Genomic DNA, 15936 nt, shown 5'->3' on the forward strand with positions numbered 1-15936 from the left:
ACTCTAGAACTAATTTAGAAGGGGAGGTATGGTTGGGGCAGGGGAGTATTTAGGTGCTTCGTGAAGTAACCCTAAGATCATTGTAGATGGATTGGTGATAAACACACCAATCTGAAAGTCTTGAGTCAGTTACAAGAAGGTTGTGTTTATGCTATAAGAAAATGATAGTACACTTGGAATTGGCAAGACAACAAGAGCATCCATGCATGCTACTGTGTGGAACTTTGGGAGTCCCAGCAATACATATGGGACTTGGCATAACAACAAGCAGTAGTACATTTTGTATAGGGATGGGTTGGAACTTGACTGCTGGAGTCCTCCTCTTCCTGTCCATACTTTCCTCTGCTCCCCATACATATAGACCATTATGGAATGAGCAATGAGGTTAAGGATGAAAGATGCATTCTGTCTCATGCTAACTCTTTGAACTGTAGATTTCTAAGCCACTACTTTTGTCTTATTTGGAGAACTTCACTGGAACCCACAATTTATTTTTTAAAACCAGCAAAGGCCTCCAGCACTTTGGATAGATACTCAGCAGGAGATTCTCAGAAAGATAAGAACTGTCAAAGATGAGAAGACATAGAAGAATGGTGAGTCAATAGAGCTTTCTCAAAGAAACTCCCTGAGGACAGAAATTATTTCATTTTAGCCTTTGTCCCCCACCAATGACTGGCACACTCTAGGTGCTTAATGCTTGTTGATCAAAGGAGTATCTACCAATGGAGGAAACACCCACACTGATGTAATCATAGATACATTGAAATTTTGATTTCTAATTATCCCAAATCCTTCTCAACTTCTACAAACACTATTCAGCTCTTATTCCTTTCATAAAATTATAGGTTTAGAGCTGGATGGGACCTTGGCTGCTATCAAGTCCAACCCTCTTATTTTACAGATGAAGAAATCAAGGCACAGAGAGGTAAAGTGACTTCTGCATGGGGTCACAAAGCTTTGTGGTTTAGTTATTTTCAGTTATGTACAACTTTGTGACTCCTTTTGGGGTTTTCTTGGCAAAGATAACTGGATTGAGTGGATATTTCCTTCTCCAGCTCATTTTACAGATGAGGAAGCTAAGTCAAACAGTATTAAGAGACTTGCCCAGAGTCACACAGCTAGCATCTGAGGCCATATTTGGACTTAAGTCTTCCTGACTCCAGGCCTGGCACTTTAAGCACTGTGCCACCAACTGCCCACATAAGTTTGATTTGAGGTGGGATTTGAAGCCTGGTCTTCCTGACCACAAGTCTAATGCCTTACACAACCAGCCCTTTCATACTTCTTATTCTTGCTGTTTCCCCTTCACTTGCCCTAGCCCCTCCCTTCCTCCTTCTATGGACAAGGTTCATCAGCTTTCCTTTATCCTTGTAGTTCCCACTTTCGTCTCTCTCTTTTCCCATTAATCATCCCCAATCCTTGGTTCCAGCCCCCTCCCAACCAAAATATAGATGTGTGTATACATGTAATAGATAGATAGATAGATAGATAGATAGATAGATGGATAGATAGAATAGCATAGCACCCAAAACTCAAAGAACCCAAGGTCAGATATCTGGAAAGTCTTTTCATTGCTCATCTATCTTGTCCCTGACAAGAACAGCTCTATTAATAGTTTATTGAAGTATCAGAATAAATAGGTACATGCATCTATATATATGTACAAACATTTAGTGCTCAGAAAGCCCAAGAGTTCTAGCTGCTCTGATCAGATCATGTAGCCATAGTGCCTTGCAATTTCCAAGTCCTTTTCCCGCTCAATGAAAAACTGCACCTTGCCCAGGGAGGTGTACTTGGCAGCATTCTCTCGCTCCCTCTGAGCCTGCCTCTTCATGGCCTCCCTCTCAGGCCTCTGCTCTTTGGTGATGGTCTTTGACATCACAGGATCAGGGACATTAGGCTTCCTCCATGGGATTGGCTGAAAGCAGAAATCTTGAGGTTGGAATTGGGCCTGGGGTTGTGGCTGTGTCATGACCACCACAGCCTGTTTGGATGAACTTATAGTAGCCGAGTCTGGGGATATGGACGGGACCAGGTGGCTTGGGAGACGTGGTTGCATCTGGGGAGAAGGGCAGGGCACTGATTTCAGAAGCATGGGCTGAGGAGGAGCTGACTGAGGAGGCACAGCTGACACAGGTCTGGCTGGGTTGGAAGGACCAGGCTGAGCTGGATTGCCCAAGCGAGCAGGGTTGGTGGTGGAAAGCCAGTTGGGAGCCAAAGGCCGTGACTTTCGAGGAATGGGCCGAGTCAAAGGCCTGTCTAAGGTAGGAAAAGGAAAAGGCACCAACTTGACTTTTCCTGGAGGTGGTGGCTTGTTGTGCGATGGAGATGGACACTGGTTCTCAGCACTGCCCTCTGGCTTCCACACCTTGGCTTTTCCAGCTGCAAGTAGGCTAACCTGGGTTTTCATGGGACCATGGCCTTCTGCTGGTGTTTCTAACCACTGTTTCATCCCTGGAGTTGGCTGGGGGACTTGGACTTGGCCAGCCATCTTGTCATTCTTCTTTCCCAGAGCATGAAACACCTGAACTGACTCCAGCATGTGCATTCCCAGGAAGCTCCGGGGCTTCTTAAAGGCCTCCTGACTGAGCTCGGGATGGTTCTTCTTGCGCTTCATCTTGGGAAGGGCTGGCTTCTCCTCTGACTTAGCTCGGCCCCCAGCTGGCTCATTCCCTTCCACTTTCTCATAAGAGGTGTCTCCAGCTCTCTCCTTTTTCTCCTGGCTGGGGCCTTTGGCCTTGCTGGTCTGACTGCTGGGGGCTTTTCGGGACTTGCTGCTGGTTGACTTTGCCATATCCAGGGGAGATAACTCAATGGCCACGGAACCAGAGACAGCTGCAATATCCCCAGCAAGTAGGCAGTCTGGGTTCCTTGGTAAGGCTTTGGCTGGTGGTACAGTGGTGATCAGCTCAGGTAGTTTACGTTTAGTTTTCTTGGTTGGGTCTGAGGGCTCCTTCCCTGTGCATGGCTTTCCCTGCACCCTGACCACTTTAGCTGTTTTGACTACTTTGGGTTTGGTGGCCCTGAGACCTTTGGGCTGGTCAACTTCCTTCAAGGGAGAGAGAAGAGGGGGAAGGCGGAAACCTTCCACAAATTTGTTGATGTCAGTAAGACTGGGAATGGGCTCCATCCCATTCTCTAGTGCTTCTTGGTCACCAAGACTCGGGCCATTCTTCACCAGATGGCATTCTCTTGGACTAGTCCCTTCTTTAAGAGCATCAGGGCAGAGAGGGTCAATGCAGACCAGAAGCTGATTAATATCAGGGGTTTCCAAGGGAAGGAGTTGTGGATCCTGTATTTGTAAAGGGACATGGCAGGCTTCCAGGGTCTGGGAGAACTTGGCCTTCACTCCCTCCACTTTCCATTTCTCCTCCTCAAGGCATGCCACATTCTTCTTACCTTTATGCTCAATGTTTGGGGCAGGAGGCAGAGCAAGTAGGTTGCCTGAATTCTGTACTGGGGTAGTCAATGAATTGTCTGCAGCAACCTCTGCTGGCAGAGTGCCCTCAAGAATCTGGACATTACTTCCATTGCCACCCCAGGACTTGGATAGTTCCAGGGTTTGTGGCAAAGAGAATGTTTGGGCAGCAGGTTGCAGTCCCAGGGAAGTCTCCATCACTGCAAAGGAACCAAATAGAGAATCAGTGCCCAGCAACTGAGACCCTTCCCTAGGCACCAAGAAATACCAGGCACTGCTCAATCACAGAATAGCTATGTCTACATTGTCTAATCACCTTTTGAATAAATATGAAACCAGGGTTTAATCCTGGCTCAATCATTGGCACTCTCTGCTCTGCCTTAGTTTCCTCCTCTATAACATGAGTATGAAAACAATTATTCCATCTTCCTCATAGGATCATAGAGAGGATGAAAGAAGGAGCGTTTGGCAGTTCTCTACAAAGTACACAATACTAGACAAAGGTAACACTAAGCAATTTTTTAAAAAAAGTTTTTCATCCCACCTATGCCCCTGGACCAGAGCTATATTTTCACTTGTTCAAGGTCATTCAAGTAGTGTCAGATATGGGATTTGAATTCAGTTCATCTGACTCCAAATCCAATGAGCAACGTTGCTATAGTATTCCTCACTGCAGCTGCTGTTCTAACAGAACACTGTTCCTATATAAGAATTTTGGAGCTGGATTCAATTCAGCAGAGGGAAGAAAAGGAAGTGCAGGTGTGGGGCTTGTAGATACTGTTTAGATGACCAGGAGAGTTACCTGGCCCATAATGAGAAAGGGTGACTCATCTTGCTTACCTCACCCAAGGAACGTGATGGGAGTTCCACATCCAACTGATGGCTAGGGAACCTGGAGCACTCTCTCTCCTCACCTCTTTCTTAGAATCCTTAGTTTTCTTTAGAACTCAGCTTAGCTACCATCTCCTGAAGGAAGCCTCTCCTGATTTCCCAAGCTACTTATGCTTCACCCTCAAATTCCCTTATATTTAGTTTGCATATATTTTGTGCATATTTATTTAATAGAGCGGGTTCCCTTACTGTAATTAATAGTTGTGGCTGGGATATTATGTGTATGCAAAATAGTCTGTACTCTGTGATTCCTTTATTAAATATGAACCTTCTAATTGGATCAAGAAGGGAAGAGTGTAATTGAGTAACAAAATAAGATATCAATATCCCTTCAGGGGTTTTAAATAGTGGGGGAAAGTCAATCATTTGTTCAGTCAAGAGGTATACCAACCCAGTGTTGAAGGATCCCAGGTTCATATCTCTGAAAAAGAAACACTATGAGGGAGGACAGAGGGCAGAGAAGGGAGTTTTTATCTCCTTTCCCTCCCACACTTGACCATGTCCCCAGAGAGAAGGGAATAGTAGGAAACAAGGAATCCAGCTGAGAGTAAGAGCAAAGACATACCATCTGCAAATTCTAGAGTCATCCAAGAAAGGAAATGCAATATGCAGGAGCAAAGAGAGATATGCCAAGGACAAACATGGACACAGAAGTATAGTCACCTATTGAGTGAAGCAGAGTCGAGGAGCAGTAGCATGTATGCCAGTGAAGACTGTTGGCTTATGGACTTAAAAAGGGACTTCTATACAGGAGTTATGAGTACCTATAACCACATATTACTTACACATGTAATTCACTACCACTGTACTTTAAGTACATCTCAGGGCCATATGTGGACTTCTGGGTCCTTGGATGCTATCTTTTGACTGAGTCCAAGTTTTACAGGACAAATCCTTTTATTTAGAGGATTTGTTCTGTGAAGTTTGGATTCAGTCAAAGGGTTGCAGTTGAGGACCTAGAGGGTCACATGGGGCCTTGAGGCCATAGGTTCATCACCCCTACCCTAGACTTTGAAGGAAAAATATTTTATACCAATAGTTTTTACTATACCTTTTCTAGAATCTAATTGCTGTCTACCGACAGATTATAAATGGAAATCACACCAATGGGGGCTCATGAGCAAAGTTACTATAATCTCAGCACCTCAAGGTTACCTCTAGGATTCCAAAATGGATTCATAGCTCCACTCTGGGCACCCAGTCCACCAATGTGATTGGGAGTTGAATAAGTACCAACACCCCCCAGTAAGGGTGCTATACTTCTATTTGCATATATTATCTCCCCTGATAGAATGTAAGTTCCTTGAGGACAGGAACCACTTCATTTTTGTCTTTGTATCTAAACAGCTTATCACAGTACCCTATACATTAAAGCACATTTAATAAATAATTTTTATTGATTAGATAGGGGACTTACTATCTTGAATACAAGACCTAAAATCCAGTATAGTATGGGAAAGTAGGAAAAATTAGGGAGCAGTAGGAAAATCAGACAATAGTGCCTCTTGGCTGAGGAATTGGAATTAATGGGTATTTCCTCCCATTTGACCTCCTAAGTATGCTAAAGTGACAGGAAAGGTTGATTCCAGGAAATGATCTCAATGTGAATAACAAAGGACAATGTTCTCCAATTCTGTAAAATCACAAGGTTTTTGAACTAGAAATGTCCTGAGGACCATATTGTCCAACCCTTTCATTTTATATGTGAGAGAACTGAAGCCCTGCAAAGTTAAGAGACTTTCCCAAAGTCTTGCAGGTAGGCTTAGAAGACAAATCCCAGTGGGAAAGAGACTCATCCCTTCCCAGCCCCAGCTTGGCTCTTCCCTCTAATGCTCACCTCCTTACCTTTCCTCTCCTTTTTGCACAACACTCACCTTGAAAGCCCGAATCTTTGACTGGCTGGGCACAAACAGGGTAGTATAGTCCTGAAGTGGAGACAGGTGGTCTTGACCCAGGGGGCTGGACCTCTTTGAGCACCATCACCATCTCTAGCTGAGATGCCACTGGCACAGAAGGGGTCCTACCTCCCTTGTAAGATACAGTATCATAGGACTGCACACAAGGGCTGAGCTCACCCGCCAGGAGGGGCCCCAGGGTTCCTTGATTGTAGTAATAAACCTGACTTCCATTCTGGCAAGGGACAGACACATTGTTTGGCCCCTGACTTGGCATTTGTGGGGAAGCCCCCTGCTGCATGAGGTTGGCTGACAGTTGTGGGTAGAGAGGCACCATGGTGTTGGCATCTGCAGCTTTATCATACTGGGCTGGTGCTGGTATCGAGGAGGTTGGCGTGTCCTGGTCAATGACTGTCACAGTGAAGTCTCCAAGGGATGGCTTTTCCCCACTGCTTCCAGACATGTCCCACTCATAGATGCCTGGGTAGGAAGAAGTGGCTGGAGTGGAAAGTTGACCTTGCCCAGGGACCCCAGACAGGACGGTGGTGCTGGAGTGCTGGTAGAGGTAGGTACTGCCCATGAGTGGGGAGAAAGGCACCCCAGAAGTAGAGGGCAGGAGCCACGCAGAGCCAGTGGCTGGGGCTGAGACTCTGGAGAAATTGCAGAGGTTGCCAGTGCTGTTCACCACTGGGAAGGAGAGATGCAGAGGATTGGGGGTCCCAAGCATGGATGGGTTTTGGAAGTTTCCTGAAGGAAACAAGAGAGGGAGAGGAAGCTGATAAGGCCACAGAAACAGCAGCTCTCAGTCAGGAGAAATCCCTAACTAAAAGAGCTGTTCACTGTGCCAGGGATATGCTGAAGCCAGCTAGGAGAGTCTGGTAAATGTTCAGTGAGCAGTCATACCTCAGAAATTGGCAAATATGACAAATCAGGTCCTGGTTTATTGCCTTGTTGATTGTCTAGGCTTAACAAAATGATGGAGAACATGTTAATAATAAAATTGTTTCCAATATACTTCTTTCTCACCAGAGAGCTGGTTGTTAAACATTTGCCAACACACCACTGGTTGGAAAAAACTGTAAGGTCCTATAATCCAATTTTCTCATTTTATAGATGAGGAACTGAGGCCTAGAGAAGTTAAATTATCTGCCTGAGGAAGATTTTCAAATCTTCCTTCAGAAGAAGGATTTGAACCCAAGTCTTCTGACTCCAAATCAATTAATCAATAAGCATTTATTAAGCACCTACTATGTGCCAAGCACTGTACTATGTGCCTGGGACACAAAAACAGAAATGAAACAATCAGTGCCATCAAGGAATTTATGTTCATTAATATCTTAATGAATTAGGTGGAATCATAAAGATTCTGCTCAGTGGAATGTAGGCTTCTAGAGGGTCATAAACTCTTTCAATTCTGTCATTCTATCCCCAATACCCATACACACACACACACACACACACACATACACACACACATTAATATATAGGACAGGGCCTTCTTACACCCAATAGTCACTTAGGAAAGTTTATTAAACTAATCCTAACCCCAAACCTTTCTAACTTAAAAAAAAATACCTGAAGCCAAGAGTGATTTTTGATCAGTCACTGGCAGCACTAGGAATTGAACCCAGGGTCTTCTTCTAGTCCAAGGCTCTCTACTATGCCACCAAAACCCTTGAGGAAACCTTACTTTCAGAAGAAGAATTGTATGTATATGTATATGTGGATATGGATGTGTATTGTATATGCATGTGTACACATGTGTGTATTATGTGTTGTGTATGTGTATATTTATGTATATATGTTTGTATATTGTATGTGTACATGTGTGTATTGTGTGTGTTGTGTGTATATGTGTGTGTGGTATGTGTGTATTCATGTGTGTATGTGTGCATATACATGTGTGTGCATATATGTGTGGGTGCATTCTATATTTGTTTATATGTGTATATGCATATGTATATGTATACATGTGCATGTGTATATGTATGTGTATTGTATTGCATTGTATTATATGTATATGATATGCATTTGTATGTGTATATGTATATCGTATGTGAACATACATGTATGTGCATTGCTTATCCAGGACAATCTCCAGTCATCCTGATCTATATCTTGCTACTGGACTCAGATGGCTCCAGAGGAGAAAGTGAGGCTGGTGACTTTGCACAGCCCTCCTTCACTTAAATCCAATTCACTTGAAAGTCATGGCATCACCTTCCTAAAGTCATGGTTCTCTTTAAAAATGAAGGACAAACAACATTGTGTGTATACCATATTCCATCGCAGAATTGTCACCACCACAAAACTCTGTTTTTTCAGTACAAAAAATTGTTTATAACCTTTCATTGTGTAACCATTGCATGGCATAATTGTGTTCATCACACTGCTTAAAAGGTAAACACAGCAGCAACATATTCATATGGATACATATTTATCTCTCATGCACTGTGAGCTGTGAGCCTAGAATTCTCAGTGCACGTGCATTGTTAGTATTAAATTTTAACATACTTTCACAAGTATTCATGCATCCTAATCTTGCACCAAAGACAGTTTAGTAATAAATGATTTTTAAGTAATATCATCATGAATTTTTAAAAGCTTCACATAATGGTCACACCCTGCTTTTTTGCAGAAAAATTTGGCTTAAAATCTGCAGCAATTATGTGGTGAAATATGGTATGTATATGCACACACATGTGTATATGTATATGCATGTGCATATGTACATGTGTATAGTCACTCATTTTGCTAGTCTCCATAATCTCACAATAGGACAGAGTCCCATATTATCAGTCATCTAGTCTAATTATATGTGGCTAAGAACACTCTAGGACACAATATGCTTGACAAGTATATAGATAACCAGCCCTCACCTCTCTGCTGGAAGACCTCCAGTGAAATAGGAGCCACCATATCTTCAAGGCAGTCCATCCCATTACTGACAAACTCTAATTACTATGAAATTCTTCTGGACATCTAGTCTAAATTGGTGTCTTTGCAATTTCTACCCACTTCTCTTCACTAATAGTAGTAATTATGATGTAAGATCAACATTTATCAAGTGCCTACTACTTAACGCATTGTCTCTTTCTGTAGTTGAGGGGACTGAGGTTCCTAGAAATAACATAACTGACTCCACAGTCTCAGACCTAATAAGCATCAGAGCTAGAATCTCAACCTGGTTCCTCTTGATGTCTCCCTGCATCTCCTGAAGGAAGGGAGGAAGCAATTCTGTTCTCAGGGATCAAGAGGAACAAATAGAATCCTACAGTCCTTTTGAATTTATTCAAACAGCTTGCAATTTGGCTCACACTTTGATTTGAATAAGGTTCATCCTTTTCAACCTGGTCACTAGAGCAAGGCTTCTTTACCTGGAGTTCTGGGAACTTATTTAATTTAGTATTTTGATAACCATATTTCAACATGATTGATTTCCTTTGTAATCCTTTGTATTTTATCCATTAAAAAGCACACTTCGGAGTAGCTCATAGGTTCTAGTAGGGAACAAAATGATCCATGATACAGAGAAGGTTAAGAATTTCTGCAATACAGTAGTCAATTTAAAGGGGCATGCATTCCTTGCCTTCTTCGATTAAGTTTTATCTAGTCCTAAGTCAAAAGCCCAAGAATATAGCTATCTTAAGAGAAAAAAAGTCAGGTGGGAGTGACTCTATTACTATTTCAAGTACACACACACACACACACACACACACACACACACACCCCTTGATGTATCCCATATCTTTATTTGACTAGCTTGTCTAAACAAATGGACAAGAGCTGTTCTTTTCAAAATGTGAAAAACACTTAATAACCCCCTCAGAATTGTTTTGAGCTGGGTAAAGATGTCATTATTCAATGGAAAGAACATGAGATTTGGATACAGAGAGCCTGGGTTCAAACCCTCCCTCTGTCATTTACTGTTTGAGCAGGTTATTATACCTCTAAGGGCCTCAGGTCCTTTCCATCTCTAAATCTATGCTCCCATGATCCATTTGTGGAGCCAGGAATATGGGATATGAATATGACTAGACAATATTGCCAGTCATAGTTTAAATGCTCCACTATATAACTGTTTATCCTCATTATTTTCTTGTTTTCATTTTCTGGAGCTCAGATAAAATTATTGTCATCATCATCATCATTATTATTACATTCATCATCTCAGGAAGTAAATTCAAAGAAATTGCCCTTTTCCCTGATATCTACTTGACATCACTAAGGAATCAGCTTATCTGTCTAGAGTGGAAGTAAGTAGGGACCCCTTCTGAAATTTATTCTAGCCAAACCTTAGCGTATTCATTCATTCATTAAAAAATAATAATTGAGTGGTTACTCTTCAGAAGGCCTCATGCACTCTGTGATAGCTACAGTTTACATTTGTACAAAAATGTTTCGAGGTCCACATCAAAATTTAGACAATGCTCTTCATATTTATAAAACGTTTTCCCCAGAAAATCATAGACAATGCAAATATTGTTATCCCCACTTAACCGGTAAGGAAATCAAGGCTCAGAGAGAGGTGAAAAGACTTGCCCAGAGGTCACACAGCCAGGAAGTGTCAGAACCAGAATCCAAATCCAAATCTGATTCCAAATGTTGTACACCCCACACCCACACACCTCCACATACACACTTGCTCTGAACTAAAGCATTCAATACTTCTGCAGAATGACATTGACAGTGTAATAAGCTGCCTTTGTCCCCAGAGACTTATCCATCTGAACCTTCCCAGTTCATTGACAAAAAAAAAAAAGCCTATTGACTGAGAATGGCTTCCACTTCCCCTCTGGGAACAAAGTTCTCCATGTTCATTTTTCCTTTTCAGTTTGAAATGTTTGGTTTCTTCAATATTCCTTCCCAAATCTTACCTCATCTTCTGGAATCTACCTGCCCCCTCCCTGTCTTCATTCAAGTTTATCTCCTTTTTATAGTTTTCTTTCCTTCTTATTTTCTCTACCTCTCCAAGTTCTTTTCCTCCACCCTAAAGGAGCTAATCAGTGCTGAACCCAAACCCTCCAAAACGTTTCCAAGCATGCCTTCATTTCCCAATGTTTTCCCATGGGCTTTTTCCAGGCTCTCTTCCTAGTTTCTCCAACTTTAAACCTAATTTAAGTTAAAATTCACAGTGTCTGTTTTGTAACTATTTCTTAATAGGACAAAATTTTAAAACACTCTCAGACACTTCAAGAATATAGGATTTCATCAGTAAAGGAGGAACAGGTTACCCTTCCTTTCTGTGAATCTGACTTCCCCACGCTTTAGCTTCTTCATGAACTTTGGTGGATGAAAGAAAATTCTCACTTGAGGTGCACCTCAGCATATTTAGCTAGGATAGTTTGGGGGAAATAGACATGTAGTCCAACACCAGGTCCATAGTTCAAAACCCTTCCAGCTGACAGGGGACTTTACAGAGCTTAAATGCCTTTGGCTAGCAATTAAAATAACCTAAGGTCATCTCTGTGATGAGATAGAAAGGAGGATGAATTACTGGATGAAGCTGGAAATAACAAAATTCTCGGTATATTAAAAAAAAAACAACACATAACCTTCAGTTAGATTTTCCCTTCTTACTAGACCACTGCTCTACAAAACATCCAAAAAGCCCTCATCTCATTTCTAAACATTTGTCCTCCTAATTTTTTTAATTCTGCTCTTTAAAAAAGAACTTCAAGATGATCAAAATAATCTTTTCCCCTACCTGCCATGATTAGAGAAGATAAAATATCAACTAAGGTCTCGTGGTATGAAGAAATTACTCCTGTAGTAGTCCAGGTGACTGAAGTCAAAGAGAGCATGTGTCCAGTATGAATGTGACTGGTCACTTGTGATGGTCCAAGTTTATTTATGGGCAGCTCCATGGAAACCCCAAAGATTCCACCAGGTGGGCAACAGGTTTGGCAGGAGAATGAGGTCACAAAGCCTGTCAGTTTAAAAGGATCAGTCAGCCAATCGAGAGGTCAGAATCCTGGCAGCAAGCCAGGGAGAGGTAAGGGTGAGCACTCTGAGCCCTAAGGAGAAGTCTAGTAGTTGGGTATCTTACCATAAAGAACCTCCTAAAACTGGGAAATAAAGAAAGTAGGGGGGTAAGGCAGTTGATGAGGACAGGCCTTTCCCCAGCCTCTTTCCATTAGATCTCAAAGCACCTTTCAGATAGAGTAGAAATACTAGACATATTGGTTCATTTGAAGGAAAGAATCTATATCTAGCTAAGGACATACTAAATAAATAAAGCTGTCCTGAAAACCAGATCCATTATTTAGACCAACCATAAGGCCCTGCATCCTTTTGCACATCCAAAGAAGAGCAAAGTATCACTTGCCCCTCTGGGTCTGTTTTATTTTCTGCAACAGGAGGATGCTAAACTATATGTCTGACCCTAATTCTGAGCCCCTTCCAGTTTCCAAAATCCCATGATCCTGTTGATTTTGATCTCTGGGGAATGAACATATAGCCTAACTTCTTTCCCTGGTCTCACTCTCCTTGAATTCTACCTTTGGGCTGACTGCATTTCCCTAGCTTTTCTTCTCTTTGCTGGCTTCATCATAAATGTTGCCTCTCCTTTTAGTCTTAGGCAAGCAATCTCACCCTCCTCACCCCTGTGGCTTTCCCTCTAGACCTCTTAAGTTCCCCCGCTTTTTGAGGACAATCACTCCTGCAGCAGGCCCTAGAGAAATGGCCAGGGTGAGGGGTTGCATATCCTTTCTCTTCTGGCTTTCCTTCTGCTCTAGAGCTCCCCCGTCTCTTCTCCTGAGTTCTCTGGCTCTTGAGCCTAGGACCATGCAGGGCAACTTGTCACCCCTTTTTCTGCATGGGTGGGGCATCTTGGGGGTCTTTCCTCTTTCCTTACTAGAGTATCCTAGAAGCCAGGGGAGGACCCCAGTGTGGTCATTTAATCTGCCAGTTAATCACATCCCCCTCCCCCCACTGCCAACTGCCTCCCTGGAACCTTGGGACTCCTAGGTTCCCAATGTGATCCTAGGTGGAGTCAGTCAGTCAATGAGCATTCATTATGTAACTACTATGCACCAAGCACTCATACTAAATGTTAGGAAATGCAAAGAAAGACAAAAAACTGTTCCTGCCCTCAAGGAGGCCCCATCCTTGTCTTATTGGGAAGCTCCAACTCATCTTCTCTTTCTCTGGATGTTCCTGAACCAGAGCAAAGGAGAATGACCTAGAGTGTGGGGGGTAGGGGGAGGGGGAAAGGATTGTCACCCAACTAGGAACACTAGACTAGTTTGTCAAGCAACCCAGTGACTGGGCTGTTAGCTCCTTGGCCAACAGGTAGTTAGACATAACCTGCTGCAAAATTTTTCTTTGACCTAGAAGAAATTCCATCAGCCTAGATTTCTATTATTCTTGGAACATGGTACTTGTATTCATTTTTCTAAGGCAGCACAGGATTGTCCAATAGAATGAACCTGGGCTAGTAGTCCAGACATCTGGGTTCTAGTTTCTGCCACTAATTAATTGTGACCTTCGTAAAACTGCAGAACCTCTCTATTTCTTGGGTTCCTTATCAACCAAATGGGGGTGGGGGTGGGGATGCAATACCTAAAAGCCAGTGATCTTTGTGGTATGTGAAAGATGAACCGATTGGAGAAACAAAGGTTGGAGCTTTTGAGCATATCAATTTTTTTGAGAAAAGGGGGTTAAGTGACTTGCCCAAGGTCACATAGTCAGTACCTGAGGTCACATTTGAACTCAGGTCCTCCTGAATCCAGGGCTGGTGTTTCATTCATTGTGCCACCTAGATGCACCACATATTGATTTATTAAGAAATGCATGACAATTGCCTAACAAATTAGAACCAAACCTCTCAACTTTGGCACTAGACCCTGAATATAGGGGGAGATAAATTAGCATGCATTAAAAACAATTAATCAAATAAGAGCGATCAACTAAAAGTAAACAACCAGGTTACAAGATTAGGTAATCTGGCTTCAAGTTGGAAGAAAAATTAGGAACCTTCCAAGTTGGGAGGGGGAGAGTGAACAGATATTCCCTCAGATCAGAGAAAGAAGTGTCCCACTCCCCCAAGTGTTTGTATTCAATCAAAGAAACATGGAAATAATTACAGATTAACTAGCACATGACCAGTTTTCAGATAAGCCATATGAATTGCTTGAGATGTATAATCATGAGAAAACCTCCTGCATCAATCTTCAGATGTGACCAGATTTCTGATCAGCATAACCTAGGTCCTGATAAGGGTCTCTAAGCAGTAAACAGAGGTGGTCTGGCTTCCCAGCTGTGCAAGTCTAGGTTCAAACAATGCAATATCACATTTCCTCACAACTCCAGCAATTGAATACAGTTTTCTCACAAGACAGAAATTGGACTAGATCCATAATCTAATAGAAAGAGAACTGAAATAGCTCCAGAATTGAGTCACAAGATGGAGTCAATGTGTTTGACCCAACTACCATGATTTAAACACTTGTTGCTCTGACTCCTTCAGCTTGACATCTATTATCAAAATTCTAGGATAGATTTATTTTTTAAAAGGGATGGATCATAAACACATAGAAATGAAGCAATGATGACTGTGAACCAGTCTAGATTTATTTTTTTAAACATCTTGCTGTGTTAATTTCCTTTTCATTCTAACAAGAGTTGACTGGCAAATCATGGAATTCTATAGCCAGGAATAGATTTTAGCCAAAAAGTCTCTCACGGGTGAAGAAATAGAAGTAGACTAAGGGAAGACCTCTGTTCAAATCCTGCCATTGCTACTTCCTATCTGTATGTCTTCAGGCAAATAACCTCTCTGATCCCCAGTTTTCCTCATCCATAAAATGGGTGATGATGGTACCTGCAGTTTCTCCTTCATGGAACTGTGTGATCAAATTTGAGACAATGTATAGTAAATGTTTTGTAAATCTTAAAGTGGTTTATGGATGCCAGCTAGTAGTATTCTACCACAATGTCCTCATGGCCAAGATAAACAAATGTGGACTTGGGGGAGTGGAACACCTCTTTTTCTCATCTCAGGGAATTGCATCTATTTATTTCTTGCAAATGAAAGCTTTATCAGAGTTACTTGCTTCCCTTCTAATGTCAGTTGCATTGGCTTTGTGTAAATGCTTTTCATTTTCTATAGAGAGTCAGCTAGCTGATGCAGTAAATAAAGCACTACATTTGGGGTCAGGGAGTCTCAAGGTCAATCTAGCCTCAAACACTGACTAGTTGCGTAACCCGAAGTGAGCCGTTTACTGTTTCTGTGCCTCATTTTCCTCAACTGTAAAACAGGGTTAAATAACAGCATTTCCCGTCCAAGATTGCTGTGAGGATAAAATGAGATATTTGTAAAGCACTTTGCTCTATGTTATATAGAATAAATTCTAGCTATAAATTAATAGCTCTCTCTCTTTTTTTTTTAAAGGTTTGGTCACTAACTCTTCCGCTAGCCATAGATGGGACAGGTAATTTCTTCCTCGCTCCTCTGCGTGTTTGACATCTTGGTTAAACATCCCTTGCTTTCTCCTTTACTGAGAGCTGGGGCACGGTCCCTGCACAGGCAGACAGGCTCCACCAGAGAGCGCTGTAGGCCCCTCTGGACTCCCGGCCCCTCGGGCAAGCGCGTACGCCAGCGTGGTGACGTCATTCCGCCGGCAGCCGCGGTGACACCGCACCGACGGCGTCGGCGGCGCAGGCGGCGCAGGCGCGTGGTGGTGGGCGCGCAGGCGCAGTGCGTCGGGGCCGAGGCCTGAGCCGCGGAAG

At 42.6% G+C, this 15936-nt stretch overlaps 1 protein-coding gene across 1 annotated transcript; it reads right to left on the minus strand.

Annotated features, from left to right (window-relative positions):
- Positions 1 to 1708: 1708 nt before the first annotated feature.
- CUNH2orf78 (chromosome unknown C2orf78 homolog) lies at positions 1709 to 12071 on the minus strand. The gene is made up of 3 exons (XM_027855612.1): positions 11912 to 12071; positions 6184 to 6951; positions 1709 to 3618 (listed from the first exon to the last, which is right to left on the minus strand). The coding sequence occupies exons 1-3, from the start codon at positions 12069 to 12071 to the stop codon at positions 1709 to 1711; spliced, it is 2838 nt and encodes a 945-aa protein (XP_027711413.1).
- Between the last annotated feature and the right edge of the window lie 3865 nt (positions 12072 to 15936).

The sequence above is a fragment of the Vombatus ursinus genome, unplaced genomic scaffold (assembly GCF_900497805.2).
Source record: "Vombatus ursinus unplaced genomic scaffold, bare-nosed wombat genome assembly UNPS02010980.1, whole genome shotgun sequence".
Lineage (NCBI taxonomy): Eukaryota > Metazoa > Chordata > Mammalia > Diprotodontia > Vombatidae > Vombatus > Vombatus ursinus.